Source organism: Rhinopithecus bieti, unplaced genomic scaffold (assembly GCF_001698545.2).
Source record: "Rhinopithecus bieti isolate Rb0 unplaced genomic scaffold, ASM169854v2 scaffold_12049, whole genome shotgun sequence".
In the NCBI taxonomy this organism is placed as follows: Eukaryota; Metazoa; Chordata; class Mammalia; order Primates; family Cercopithecidae; genus Rhinopithecus; species Rhinopithecus bieti.
This window is the reverse complement of record NW_016807278.1, coordinates 3,308,050-3,323,047: the sequence shown is the minus strand read 5'-3', so window position 1 is coordinate 3,323,047 and position 14,998 is coordinate 3,308,050. Positions and strand designations below refer to the sequence as shown.

The 14,998-nt window shown below is 48.8% G+C and overlaps 1 protein-coding gene across 18 annotated transcripts in view; it reads right to left on the bottom strand.

Annotated features, from left to right (window-relative positions):
* PLEKHA6 (pleckstrin homology domain containing A6) overlaps window positions 1-14,998 on the bottom strand; it is a 161,028-nt gene that overhangs the window by 95,083 nt on the left and 50,947 nt on the right. The window contains exon 1 of one of the 18 annotated variants that reach the window (XM_017881042.1): window positions 3,768-3,791. The exons of the other annotated variants lie outside the window; for them this stretch is intronic. Coding sequence (XP_017736531.1) covers window positions 3,768-3,781 — 14 coding nt within the window. The 5' untranslated portion in view covers window positions 3,782-3,791. Of the gene's footprint in view, window positions 1-3,767; window positions 3,792-14,998 lie in introns of those variants that run through there. 18 annotated transcript variants of the gene reach the window in all.

The following is a 14,998-nucleotide window of genomic DNA, read 5'->3' as shown; positions in this document are numbered from 1 at the left end:
TCTCTCTCTCTCTCTTTCTTTCTTTCTTTCTTTCTTTCTTTCTTTCTTTCTTCCTTCCTTCCTTCCTTCCTTCCTTCCTTCCTTTCTTTCTCTCTGTCTCTCCCTTGCTTCCTTTTTTTCTTTTCCCTCCCTCCCTACCTCCCTTCCTTCCTTCTTTCCTTCCTTATGTTGCCCAGGCCAGTCTTGAACTCCTGGCCTCAAGTGTTCCTCCCACCTCAGCTTCTCAAAGCACTGGAATTACAAGTGGGAGCCACTGTCCCCAGCCCTTAGCCCATTTCCAAAGCTCAGCTCCAAATCCCAGGATGGTTCCTGACTAATCTGTCCAGTTGGAGTTCACCATCTTAGTGATGCACTCCACACAATAGGCCTCCCGACATGGCTCATCTTTTCAACCTAACTTACGGGGTTCTGGAAAAACACCCAGTTGTCCTCCACTCCAGGATGCCTACCTCCAGAAACACGCACATTCCTGGGTTCATCTGGCTTCGGTGGCTCCCTAAAAATAGGGATGACCTCTCCATTTCTCAAGAGCACAAACCACAGCCAGGAGTTCAGAGCTCACATAAGATGTTACTATTGAAGAAAGAATCCAACCTTGAGACTACTGCTTCTCTTTTCAGTCCCTGATGAGAAAATACTCTTTTTGACAGTCTATATTCCATATTATCCCAAGGAAATCATATGATGCTCCACCTCCATGCCCCCATCCTTAGGTGGCTGTCCTTGAGATTTTCACCTGACATTCTGCAGCTACCCACCTTTCTATCTGTCATCTCCCTGGGAGACATGGTCATTAGCAGAGAGCACCATGTAGGTGTCTAATTAAGCAAGCAGCAGTAAATGCAGAAACCCGTTCAAGCCACCCCACAGAGCATCCACCCGGGGATCCTCTTACAGGCAGCTCCCTCCCCCGGAGCTTCCTGGAAAGGTCTCTATTGTTTGCCTAGAACACAGAAAAGTGTCTGATTCTGTCCTCCTACTTATCTGCTGGCACAGACTTCCTGGCCTCTGCACAACCCCAGGGGGTACTATTCCCATACAGCACAATGTGAGTGGTGCCCTCAGAATTGTGGGACACAGCAGCACTGGTGGGTGGGAAAGTGAGGGTCCCCAGATGGGGAGGGACAGGGTCTGAGGGATGTCCTCTTACCTGTCTTCTTTAGGGGTCCCAGAGCCATATCCTGCCATCCTAGTATTTTGAGATCAGGGCACAGGAAGCAAGGTGCCCTCAAACAGATTGAGAAGATGCCAGAGGCAGAGGTAGGCAGTGTGAGTGGTTCAGCCACTCTCCCCACCTGTGTCTCAGAGTCCTGTTGTCTGCACTATAGCTCACCTGTTCCTGTTTCACCCTTCAAATGGAATGTTCCACTTCCCCTGTGAGCCCGGGGAGAAAAATAAATTCCCTGTTATAGAAACGTTTTCTTCTTGAGACTGAAGTCTCTGGAATTTCATCCAATATTTCTGCAGATGACAAGTGAGTGACTGGGCCAACAGCAAATGCAGAGAAGGATCCTGGAAGGACAAGACTGATCCTAACTGGCCACCACTCCCCCTGGCCCAGGGATGATCTAACCAAGGAGACTGGAGGGGAAGAGACAGACACCTGCTGCCTCTGTAGCTGCTGGCCAACCTCACTCTCAGGTGTCAGATGGGTACCCCAACCAAGCTGGGGCAAGAAATAGCAGAACCCTCCTTAACCTCTTCTCCTGTGCCCTTCCTTGAGTCAAGTTTGTCTTTCTTCTGGGCCCTTATCTCCCTGCCTCAGAGACCTTTATCCACTTCATCTCTTACCCCCACAATGGTGCAGGGGCAGTAGAAATGCTGGTATGGATGCTCACAAGCTTTGCACGGGGACAGCATGTATGCTGGTATTGGGGAGGAGGGAATACCTCAGGGACAGACCCAGGTCTTCTAATTCCACAGGGGCTTCAATGACCCCAAACCCAACCCCTAGAGGTATCAATGCAGGCCTTAGTGCCCTCACGTGCCCCAGAGCTCTGCCAGCTTGGCTCAGAACCCTGGCACACACTCTTGCACCACACCAAGATATGTGGGTTCTCTCTGGAAGAAATGGGAGAATGACAGCCCCGTCTAGCTGTTTTCCAATTCCTGTGAGACAAACTGGACTTTGATTACCGCAGGAATGATTTAGGTTAGATACTAAGAATCCTTTGATATGGGTGATAAGAGGACATTTAGGACTCTGTCCTCGGCCTTTAAAATTAAAGCCAATTTCCCCTCCACTGGCTATGGCTCAATGCCTGTTTCATCATGTGACTCTCCTGCTCAGAAATCCTCAGTGGTCATCCCTCCCCTGCCTGCTACATAAGGGTCCACCTCCACGGCTTTGCATCCAAGGCCCACTGCAGCACGTCCCCACTCATCTTTCAAATGTCATATTCTATGGTTCCATGTGTAAGTTTTCTAGTTCAACCTGACTGAACTTTGCAATATTTCCCTGAAAGGCCTTCCTGCTCTGGTGGCGTCATTCCCCTTCCCTCTCCCCCAGATGCCTGTTAAATCCAAATCTCCCAGGGGAAGGCAGGTGGACACCGTGTTAAGGCTGAGCTCAAATGTCACCTCTTCCAGAAAGCCTCAGTTAAATACCCTCAGCCCACAGAAAACCCCCTCTGCCATGAAGTTGTAGGCATATGTTAGCCAGTCATTCCCTAGACATGTCCTGAGCATGACAGTGCTAGAGACTGAGCAGAGATATGGTTCCCACCTTCAAGGAAACCCTAATCTAGAGAGTGGATACAGATAAAAGCAAACCAACAAAACCAGCCTCGATCAGAGGCAGCCTGGGATGAGGGCAGTGTGAGTGAGGAGCCAGGGAGGTGCCCAGAGGAGGCTGCAGCATGGAGATGACAGCATGAGAGGAGGAGGCCAGGCGTTTTAGAGGAAGTCACAGGAAGGAGACGGGAGATTACTGGGGTCCCTGGACTAGGTCAAGGTTCGTGTTGGGAAGTAACAACTCTATAAACGTTCACCGTGTGTTTACTATAGACACTGTGGGAATGCTTCCTATTTATGAGCTTGCTTATTCGTCATAAGTAAATGAAGCTGGACAGGTATTCAGGGGCCAGACTGTGGAGTCCCATGATGCATGTAATGCAATGCATGAAGTGGCTCCAGCTCAATAAATATTTTCTCATTGATCAATGGATAAATGATCTTTGAAGGCTCACTCCCAGTGGGAGGAAGCTAGAATTTTTCAGGAGCAACTAAAGCTCTGAAAATATTTTCTAACTTTTTAAACTATTAAAAGAAACACCGGGACTGACAAGGGGAGGAGAGGCCCTGGTTGGGTAAGAACCTGACTTTCTTGATACAGGATGTGGAGAGTGGGTGTTAGAGCACTCTCTGTGCCCACAAGAAACCCAAGTAGGCTCAGGGAGACAGCTGCCGGGGTAGACAGCTGCAGGCTGCTCAGAATAGGGACATGGGAGAAATGCTTTCAATGGGTGAGTCCAGGGGTACCCAACCCCTTGTTCCCAGTGCCTTTGCAGGATATGTGGGGATAGGGTTCACTCAGCACCACCCAGAGCTGGCAGAGCCTCCGAAGCTGAGCTTGCCCTGCCTCCCCACTCATTGGCACAGTGACTTGGCTAACTCATCCCAGAGAGATGGAGGTCCTTCTAAAAGGTCATAGTTTCCCTCAGTTTCCATCTTTTCTGGTTTCCCAGTCTTTGATTTAACTTTTATCTGGCCAACTGGAATGTAAGCCCATTCCCCACTGGAGAGCTCAATACAGGTATCAAACTTACCTATTTGAACCCATTCTCCACTAGGGAAATCAATAAAGATGTCAGCTCATTCCTCTTTCCTTTGGCGTCTGTGTTAGGATATCCCAGGGTGGGACTCAATCACCCTACTGGTGTTTTACCAGCGGGAACTAGGGCTGAAGAACAGAGGAACCAGATGATGAACCCCAGACAGATAAAGTGGCCTCTTCGTATCCACTCCTTAAACGTCTCCAAGGCTAATCACATAATCTACCGCGCCATCTGTAGCTGAAATAACCAGAACTGGACGTCTGGAGGTGCCTTCCAGTCTCCTGCAGCCTATACCAAATCACTGAGCATCTCTCGGCCTCTTTTCCCCACCTGTAGAATGGAATGGAACCTAGGCTCACCAAATTCAGCTCTTCTGAGCATAAAATAACTTGGTAAATATAAAAATGCTCAAAAAGTTAAACCAAAAAGTTAAGCATAGGGTACTGCTGATAGAATACCAATCCAGGCCTACAGAGGCCCTCAGGGACAGCAAGCAGCCCTGGGTCCTAGCTCCAGGCAGGGGCTCCAGCTTGGAAGGTCTTTCCTGATTTGAGTCTGGGAAGAGATAAGATAACAATCAGTGATGTTGTTCCAGCAGCTAGGCCTCTTCTGAGAGTTTATCAGCAGAATCTGCCCAACCAGGAATGCAAGCCCCGCCCCACCTGTAGCCTTCACCTCCTCAGCCAGCTCTGAGAGTCTGGGCCTATTTTCTTTAGAACCTCACATCTGGGAACAGGAGGCACCTTCTCATCCATCTCAGAGCTCCACCAACACTCCCGGCTAGATCCCCACCCACCTTTGAACACAGGCCACATGGAGGAAGTCTGCCTTTCTTTCTCCTCAGAAGTTTTCCTCTAACTACCCCGTCTTACAGACAGTGTCTTTCAGACTGTGGCTTTGGAATCATCAGTGGGTTGGAAACTCAAATTAGTAAACATAATCCAAATTGGCACATGGCAGAAATGCATTTTTAAAAACTGAATGGAACAGAACAGAACATAGTGTATACTGCACTTGGTAAGAATAAGTATTATTTTGGGACACTTTTGTTAAAACACATACACAATATGAGAATCCTGACTCAGCCACTTAATCTTTCTTTGCTTCCATTTCTTCATTTTAAAATGAGAACGATAACAGTATCCACCTCATATCGTTGTTGTGAGGACTGTAATAATTAATATTCCTGGAGCATTTGGAAAAGTACTTTACACAAGTGCTATATAAAAGTGTTATTTCATACACTTATATACACAGGAGTGCATGTGTGTGTACATGTGCGTGCATGAATATCTTTGCTTACAAGGTAAATATTCTTCTGTAGGGTAGAGAAAAAACTGAAAGTCACTATGTGGGAGAAGCTAAGAAGTGTCTCTCCAAAGACAATCTGTTTTTGGAGCCCAATTCCCAGTGCTCGGGAGATTCCACAGGTGTCTGCCCTGGCTTTAGAGAAGGAGACAGAGGTAACTGGAGGAGCACTGGCTGGACAGAGCGTGTAGAGGATCTGAGAGGACCAAGTGCTTCAAATTGACTCATTTACTCCGCATGCAATTCAGTGGGGTAGGTACTATTATAACCCCTGCTGTACAAGTGAGGAAACTGAACCACAGAGAGGTTAAGTTGCCACACAGCTAGGAAGTAGCAGGGCCTGGATTTGAGCTCTGCCTCCCAAGTCTGGACTTGGAACCACTGGACTACAGCGTCTGTTTCACTTTGCAGCCAACTTCTTGCACAGCAGGGGAAGGCTGGCCCTCAGAGGTTTTGGCCACTGAGGAGCTGACCTTGTCTGAGAGAGGGGTGGCTTCATAAGGGTATCCTCATAGGCACTCGCCTCAAATCCAAGCAAGTTAATTTTCAAGTGCTTTGAACTCAGGAAGCAATAACTCCAGGGTCCCACTATAAAGTCCAGAGCTTTCTACTACAATAGCTGGTGATAATAAACTCGGTTAACAGGGCTCATAACCGTATAATACATTAAGTACTTGTTTAATTTGAACAGTATAAACCTGACCAGATGACATTACATCTCTCCCACACCTTTTATTCTGGAAGACTCGGGTTCTTTCTGAGCATGTCTCGTTTCATTTTCTCCATGGTCCAGAGGTGTTAGGAGGGGAAGATCCTCTGACTTGCCAGAGGCCACTCTATGAGTGAGCCTGCAGTGCAGAGAGGGAAGGTTTCTGGTCCGGTAAATGTGAGAACAGAAAATCAGGTAATCTCCATCTCCAAGTTCCTGTGGTCCCTAGCTTTCTCAGTCTGCCCTTGCTTCCTTCCCATCTTGATAACCATGCAAAGTCCCCCAAAAACAAGGTACTCGGTTCATCTCTAGAACTGACCCTGTGCCACATCAACCCAGTAGATACTTCTGGTGGGAAGGAAAGAGGAGAAAGAAGACAAGAGTGGGCTGTAACTGTGGAATCACTCTCCTTTCCCCGGTGAGGCGCCCACAGTCCTTTCCTGTGCTATGTAACATTTCATAACACTGGGAGCAGGAGGAGGAGCAGGCTGTCAGTCTTATAGACTTTTTCTTCCAAAATTCCGTGTCCCAGTCACTGTCCTTACAAATGAGAGCTGGCTAACTATCTCCTCACACTGGGCACAAATCAAGGCTTTTCATATCTTTCCATTCTGTGGTAAGCCCCAAACATACATTATTTTTTTAATAACTGAGGAAATTGAGATCGAGAGACATTAAGAGACTTATTCATTGTCACAACAGTGTGAACATAAGCGAGGGAGGGTCCCAGTAAGGTGGGCTTCTTTTAGAGCTAGTAGGTACTTCTAGTCCCCATACATCCCCTGTCCCCACCCAACAGGAGTGGTCCCTCCCTCCTGTGCACTTTGTCTGTAAGTCAGACGCAGGTATTTCTGAGTCACGCCTGTTGTCCTGCATTGCAGTCATTTGTTTACATGTCTGTCTCCCCCACAGCACTCTGAGTTCCTTGAGGGCAGTGGCCGTGTCTTACTCATCTTGGCATTCCTGGTATCTGGCATATAAACATTTCTCAATAAATATTTGGGGAAGAAAGGGAGGAAAGGGAGGACAGAAGGGAGACATACAGAGGGAGGAAAGAGACAAGGGAGAAAGAGGTAGGGTGGGCAGGGATGAGAAGGATGGGAGGAAGAGTGGGTGCGTGGGTGCCAGGAGCTCATGGTCATCTCAAGCCAGTGCAACTGAATCCTGGTACACCACCCTCTGCGGGTCTAATTCTAACAGGGATGAGTGGAACAGGCTGCCTTTCTAGAGTCCATCCGGGATGTAACTAGAGAGCACTAGTAGCAGAGTGGCCTTTCAGCCACCAAGGGGCCAGGAAGCCACAGGACTTCAGACACTGCTGCCCCATCCTCCTTATTCTCTCCTTTACCACCACAAGGAAGGGAACAACGAACCAGCTGCCTCTTCCCTGGGGGAGTGCTATGCTCCACAACCCCTTCATGCCTCCATGCCCACCCATTTAATGGAGGCTCAGTGCTGTCTTGGGTGATGGAAGCGGATTTAGGAGGATGGCGGCATGCAATGTACACTGGGTAGACCCCTCCACTTGACTCCCAACCCCTGAGGGAGGGGTGAGCATGGGGGTGCTTCTCAGGTGGGGAGCTGGTGCCAGCAGGGCCCTGAGGAGGGAGCCATGCTCTCCGTCTGGATTCACCATACCCGCGGCTCAGTTCCCCAGGAGACTGAGGGTGGGAGGGAGCAGTGGCTTCTATAGGAAGGGGCTCTGAGCAGGCTTGGTGCCTGCATGATGCAGGGAAACTAGAAACCATAACTTAGCAACTTGGCTTCTCTCTGGAATTTCCCTGGGGCAAAGAAATAGGGAAACTTTCTGGTCAGCCCTGGTTATACTGAGCCCCTCTAGGGCCCCACAGCTCCTCCTTCTTTTCTGGAAAGTGCTGGGACCCCTATCTCTCCCCACATGGCTATTGCTCATACATCAACTGCTCCCTCCACGTGCTCTATGGAGACCTCTTGTATGCACGGCACACTGAGCTGGCCTGCGGCACTCTTGGAGCTCATCTCTAGAGTATGTGTGTGTACAATGGGGAGTGGGCAGAGGGGTTCTTAGCCTTCCCCCAAAAAACTCAGAATAATTCCATTACATTCGGCAAAGCCTGCCTGATCTCTTTTGAAACACATGTTCTCAAGCCAAGTCTGGTGCGTGCCAGGCAGCCCAGCACCTGGAAATGAAGCAGGAGGCTATTTCCAAGGGATCTTGTAGCTTCTCCTTTGTGCCAAAGAAGGGGGAGGATGGTGAAGGGGGAGGTCCAGGCTCAATCACAGTAGGCCCTTTAAATGGACAAAGCTGTTGTTTCGGGTCAGAATATGGAATAGGGTTACCCAGAGGCCATGGCTGCCCACAAGGATGGTAGGACAGTCCACTACATAAAGCACCACTCAGGGGAAGTCAGAGATGCTGAACTCTCATTCTGACCTCACAGCTAATATGCTGTGCACCCTCAGGCAGGTCACAAGCCTCTCTGATCCTCAGAATCCTGAGGATTTGCACATGACCATAAGGATGGGAGCAAGGAGAGGAAAGGAAGCAAATTGATTGTGCCCCATGTTTGCTTATAACTTTTAAAGGATTAAGTTCAGCCTCCTGCATAGGGCTGTCAAGGCTTTTCACAAGCTGGCCCACCTTCCAGCCTCCCCTACCGCCCCGCTGCAGTGCGCTCTGTGCTCCAGCCTCTGACTCTGCCAATCTAGTTCCGGTGCCCGTGCTTCCTCCTGCATCTCAGCCTCTGTGCATGCTGTTTCTTCTGCTGAAACCTCAAACCTTCCACCCTACCCTTCCCATACTTTAAGGTTCAACCTAAACCTGACCCTACAACCCCTTCTTACTTCCACCCAGGCAGTCTTCCTCCGTCTGTGTTTGCAAGCCACTCTATGCATCTAATCTTACTTTTCTTCATCTTTTGTTTACAAGTGTGTCTCCCCTGCTCGACTGTGAAACTGAAAGGACAAGGACCATGCCAAATGCATCTTTCATTCAATAAGCATTTAATAAATGTCTGCTGTGTGTCTGCCAGAATACAAAGGAGCAAAGGGCAGGCTCACAGTCTGCTGGCCCAGTGCTTAAGGCAGTGCAGGCCCGAGTGGGCCCAGCCTGCTGCTGAATCAGGAAAGGCAGGCCCAGGAGCTGCCCCTGGGGCTCTGGCAGGGCATGCTCTGCCTTCTCTCCCTTAGCAGGAGACTAAAAAATATTGAGAATAAACTAAAAACATAAACCACCACCACTTGTGGAGCAGTTTATCATGTGCTATGTAGCCACTGTTCTCTATACTTTAGCTGGTCCTCAAATTAACTCTCTGGCAAAAGGCTTTGTTACTCTGACTTCATATATGAGAAAAGTGGCGCCCAGAGAGGTTAGGAAGCTTTCTTAATGTCACACAGCAGTCAGCAGAGCTTGCACAGGCCCTCAGGTCGGTCTGAACCCGCCCCCCTACACACACCCCTTTAGTCTCATGCTGCCCAATTTAACACACTAACAATGAGTGCCTATTTGTGCCCAGACTTCTTGTTTAAAGGGAGGAAAGGATGATCTATTCACCTCAAGGCTGTAAACTGGATGACTTTAGTCCTAGCTGCCCTGGCATCCTTCTGGAAGTTTTCTGTGCCCTTGCTTTCCACCACAACAGAAGCTCCCAGGACTCGTAATGAGCCACACCAGCTCCCTGGCATGACTTGGGAAGCCAGTGGGGTCACACAGCAGACTGGTGCCATCCAGCTTTCGCCACCTTCAAAGTGCCGTTAGTGGACGATAGAAGCTGGCTGCTTAGCAGGCGGTCTCAGGCAGTCCCAGGCCCCCACAGCTTCAACCACTGTCACTATTATCCAGAGCTACCAGCCAGTGGGATTCTTTCACTAATGGGCAGGCAGCAGATAATGGGCCTCCTGTGGTCTACTCCCTACCAACCATAATCACACTCCTCACACATGCTCCTCCACATTCCCCCAACCAAGCATTTACTCTCTGAAATCCCAGTTGTGGCTACTGCCCATGTAAACTCCTCTCCTACTCCTTTTATTCTGGGGACCGCTCTTCCCACCCCAATCAAGCTAACTGGCCCTACGCATTTTGCAAATTCCCTTCCTGTCCCATGGAGTGTCATTCTATGGATGCAAGGTCTTCCCATCCTAAATCTAAATCATCTCTCCCAGGAAACCCTCCCTGAAAGACCATGCCCAAACTTGAGGAAAATTCCACTTGCTTTGAATTTCCTTGGAACTTAATGCCTTCCCCGCTTTTACATTGGTTGGAGCCCTTTATATCACATTTATTCATTTGACAAACATTTGCTAAGGGTCTACAGCTATGTGGCAGGCATTAACTGTGTATCTACTATGTGCCACAGCACATCGTGCTGGGCCCTGACACTCAGTGCCCTCCAGGAGCTTGCACTCATGTTAATTATCTTCAGAGCCTTGCCTGGGGGAGGCCCGCCTCCGCACTTAGATGGGGCACTCTCCCAAGGACTGTCTTCTCTTTGCTCCATCCTAGCACCTGACATTTAATAGATCTTTTGCATCATTATCTCATCTTATCTCCGCAGCACCCCTCAAGGTAGGATGGAGACACTGAGGCTCAGAAAAGATGAAGCGACCTGTCCAATAGCTTCCATCTGGTTACCAGCTGAATCATCAATAGAAATTCAGGTCCTCTGACTCCCAAGGCAAGTGGCCTTTGCCCCACAACATGCAGACCAGGATCACTGAGAGCTAGATGTGACCAAAGTGATGACTTCTCAACTGCTGTCACAGCCAAATGGACATTTCGGAAGAAAGCTAATGTGAAATTAGAGAGCATTATAAACTGCTTGTGTAACTGGAAAGTTTCAACAAGGTTGTGCTTGTATTCCTGGTGCACAATAGGTGCTCAGTATGTATTTGTCAAATGAATAAACAGCTTACTACAGAGGTAAATGGCAGAGGGTATAAGCTACCTAGTATTATAATAATAGCTATTTATTGAGTGCATACTTGTGTGAGGCATAATTCTAAATGCAACTCATCTGATCTTCACAACAGCCTTTTGAGATGGTTATTGTTCTGACCTCTCTTTTAGGATGAGGAACCTGAGACAAAATCAGGTTAAATATCCTGCCTGAGGATGGAGTGGCAGGACTTGGAAAGAACCTGGGCAGACTGACTCCAGAGCTGTGCTCTTCAAGTTAGCCCAGTACAGTTCATCCGTGAGATCACTCAATTCTAATTACAAGCATACTGAATGAGTGTTCTAATGAGTGCTGAGTGAGACCTGAAGTCACACTTCTGCCCTGGGCCCCAGGGTTCTGCCTGAGTCTGGATGAGTCACTCTTAGCGATGATGAGGTACAATACAAGTCCAGCCAGTAGGGATGTGTTTCAGCCACAGGAGGACTTCAGGAGCCCTCTTTGGGGTCCACATCCCAGAATCCTGCTGTGACCCGTGGGCCAGTCCTGCAAAGGGCAGTTCTTTGCTCTGACTTTGATTGCCAGCCATCCCTGGTAAGAGTCAGGGCTGTGGATTGTGAAGGGATTTTGAAGATGAAAGGAAAGTTTTAGTGTCTCAAAGGCTGAAGTAGAAGATAGAATAGGGTTTGTCGCTGGGGACAAAGACATGCTGAAAAGATTTATAAATAGGATAAAGAAAGGGGCCTCAATGAATAAGCCCTTTATGGGATAGGATACGAAGGGCAGGACTGGGCAATAGGAAACTCCAGCTCTGGCTACTTTGCGGTCCCCATTAGAGAAGCGGCTCATGCAGAGACAGAAATGTCTCCCCAGCAATAAGACAAGGAAAGGAACCAAATGAAGAGAACTTAGAAACAGTTTTCTCTGAGGTTGAGTTTCTCTGACAAAGTCTTATCTGGGAGGGATACAATTCAGAAGAAATGAGTGAAAGTGGAGAGACTATTCCAGAAGTCACAAAAGCTGAAGGCTTTATGTCTAAAGGTGCTGAATTGGAAGTCGATTCGGATCCTGGTGTTTTTATCTGACCTGAGGCCAACAGCTTACTAAACCTTCCATAGACATCAATTTCTCCATTCATTAAAAGGGTATTGTGTCACCTGTTTGTGTCTTTGTCCTTTGGCTTAGGGACTGTGTTGGGTAAAGGAGACTGGAGATCACACGATGCCTGAGTTACTTAGAAGAGAGGAGATGCAGGAATACAGAATTTGATCAGAGCTTTCAGCAAGGGAGAGGCAGAAGTCACCTCCACACTGTACTTCAGTTACCCCAGTCACATATAGAGAGATGCAACTATTTTGACTGTCTTAGCGCTCCTGAGAGGTAGGAAAGTCTAGTGTCAGGCACCTTGGGTAGGCAACATTTCTTCCCAGTTATCTACAAGTTCAGCTTTCTGGGGTCAGCCCATTGAAAATGAATGTCAGTAAGAAATGTTTCCTGCAATTAAAGCAATAAAGAGAAATGCAAACTGGGTTTAGAGGGCTGGCAGGGGGAGAATCCCTAGGGACATGGTGGTCACCTATCCCAGTTTGCCCAGGACTTTCAGTGCTCAAATTGGGAGAGTCTCAGGCACACTGGGACAAATTGGTTGCCCTGCCAAAGAACTCACATAAATAAATCTCTTGTTTGACAAAGAACCAATGGGCACCACACGAGATCTTCATGCTTAGAAATGTTGAGAGCTCAGGTCCCAGGCCTAGGAGCCCGAATGCCCAGCTGCCTGCTTGGTGAGCCCTCAGCACGCATGTTACTGTGGGTAAGTCCCTCCCTCACTGGGCTTTGGTTCCTCTATAAGATCTAGATGGGTTTTCCTTCCTACCTGGAAGACAAAATCCTGTTAGAAACTTCTAAAGGTGCTCAGGACCCTGAGCCCTGAGAAACTTCCTTATTGGTAGCTTCTTAGAGTAGCCTGTGAACAAACCCAGAAGGCCTTGTTGCAAGACTCTAGTCTGCCTGTCCCTAAGGTCACTTAGTCCTGCAAAGATCTCAGGGCCCAGGTGAACAAGGGGTGGAAGGGCAGCATGGGGAGAAGTAGTAGCTGCCATTTCCAGGCTGCCAATGCCAAGCACCGCTGGGCTGCCATTAACATATAGACTGGGCTGAACACAAAAGGAGCAGAGTCCCTCTGCCCACAGCGAGCCCCATTCCTCACCCTGCCCAGCCCCCTCACTAATGCATCCAGCACAGTAAGCCATGTGTCCCCTGGCTTGAGTCCACTTAATTTTCTCCTAAGCTGCTTTGTGAGGCGGGCTCTGAGCACTCCACGTGTCCAGTCCTGCTGTGGCCAACTTTCTCCACGGCCGAGGGCAGCTCCAGTTCCATGCCCCCTTCTGCCAGCTGAAACAGAGCCCGGCTGCAACTGTGCCCTTCAGTTTGTGGAGACCAGAGGGCACAAGTAGACACTCAGCTCCTCTGTCCTTTCGACCCAATCCAGCTAGGAGAATAAAGCTTCTCCCTCCTGCCTGTGCCAACACACAGTCACGTCTTAGCTCATCAAATATTCTATCAGTGCCCACTATGTGCAAAGCACTGGCAAAGAAGCAGAGACAATCGAGACACATATTCAGAACCCAAAAAGGGCCATGAGAGCACAGACAGACAGAGGCTTCCCAGCTCTCATTCTAACAAGCCTTTGCATGGCTGCCCCAGTCCGTACCACCTCCCAAACCCAAGTGAGCACCACAGAGGCACGGAGACAAATGAGAAAGAAGAGAACCAAAAATTTGGTTAATTCACAAAGCAGTGCTCCAGGTGATAGATTATTGAGCCTTACACCCACACACAACACATTTCTAGCAAATAATTTTTTCTATCCAAGCCCTAAATCTGACTGCTAAGGATCAAGCTAGAGAACTAAGAGTCAGAGGATAAATATAATCAAACCCCTTTCCTTCTCCTTGGTTGGTTGGTTCATTCATTCATTCCATATATATTTTATGAGTGCCTTCTGTGTGCCAGCATGGAGCTCAGCACTAGGACTTGACCTCACTCAGCATACACTGTCTTTCATCAACCTTAGTCTGGCTCCCTCCTTCCTATATGATCCAAATAGGGCGAGGATCTGCTCACTGCCCAAACCCTGGGGCCTCCGCACTTAGGCAGGGAGTGGTCCAGGCAGAAGTGCGCTAAATACGGCAGCCTCTGTAGCAGGGAATTGTGGACAAAGCAGCTACTTGGGTTTCAGCCTCTCCCCAGTCTCTCTCCACCCCCTCTTCCTCCTCCTGGGAGAGAAACCCTGCCACTCTCTGCTCACATGCTTGAGTCACAAGGCTGAACTCCCAGCAAAAGAAGTAGCTCAAGGATGTAACAGGCGCGAGCCCAGTGAAACACAAATACAGCATTTCATTTTGTTCACTGTGCACAATTCTTCCTCATTTAACGCCCAAGAAAGCAGGACCAGGGCTTCCTGCTTGTTTGTCCTTCCTACCTCTCCCACCCACCTGGCACTGAGGCCTTGCTCCCGATTTATCCTCAGCTCCATTCCTTTATGTCTCCCTCTCAAGGCCCACAGAGGGTATCTTGTGTCTCTAGTGCCCCGCATGTGGAGAGGTACAGGAAGTAGACAGTGATAAGGAGCTAGCACAGGGCAAATGAGCCTTGATGCCGACAGGTCCCTTCTGGGAGCCCCTCTTGGCCTGGAATCTCTAGCCCACTGAGGCCAAGGAGAGCCCTGGGAGCCCCGTGGTTGATTGGCACCTTGCAAGTAGGCTTCCTCATCTGTCCAGGCACGCTGTGGTGTCCAATTGTCTAACTGCAGATTTCCACCTCTGATCTGCACAGGCAGATGGGCGAGCAGCTGTGCCAGGCCGCAGGGGACCACAAGCTCCTGGGGAGGAGGCACAGCCACCTGGCTCTCTAGACCAAGGCCTCAGAGGACCTGTCTCAAGGGCAAGAGACAGCCCAGGCCTCCAAAAGGGAAAAATACAAGAGCAGGTCTAAGCCAAACCCCAATCCTCTCTCCTCTCTCCTCACTTGCTCCCATTCCTAAGGAAAGGACAGAGCAGGTAGCAGAGAGCTGGGATGGCTGGCTTTCCTTTCCCATTTGAGGCATAGCCTCTGACTCACTGTGTTTCTGAAAGCCAGTTCCCTGACTTCTCTGGATAAAACCTCATTATTCTCAAAATTAGAGCTGGAGCCCTGTCTGCTTTCTGATGACACTGACTGGGATAAAAAGGAAAGAAGCTGCTTTTATTTATTTTATTGATTTATGTATTTGTTTATTTATTTATTTATTTATTTACTGTGGCGGAGTTTTGCTCTTATTGCCCAGGCTG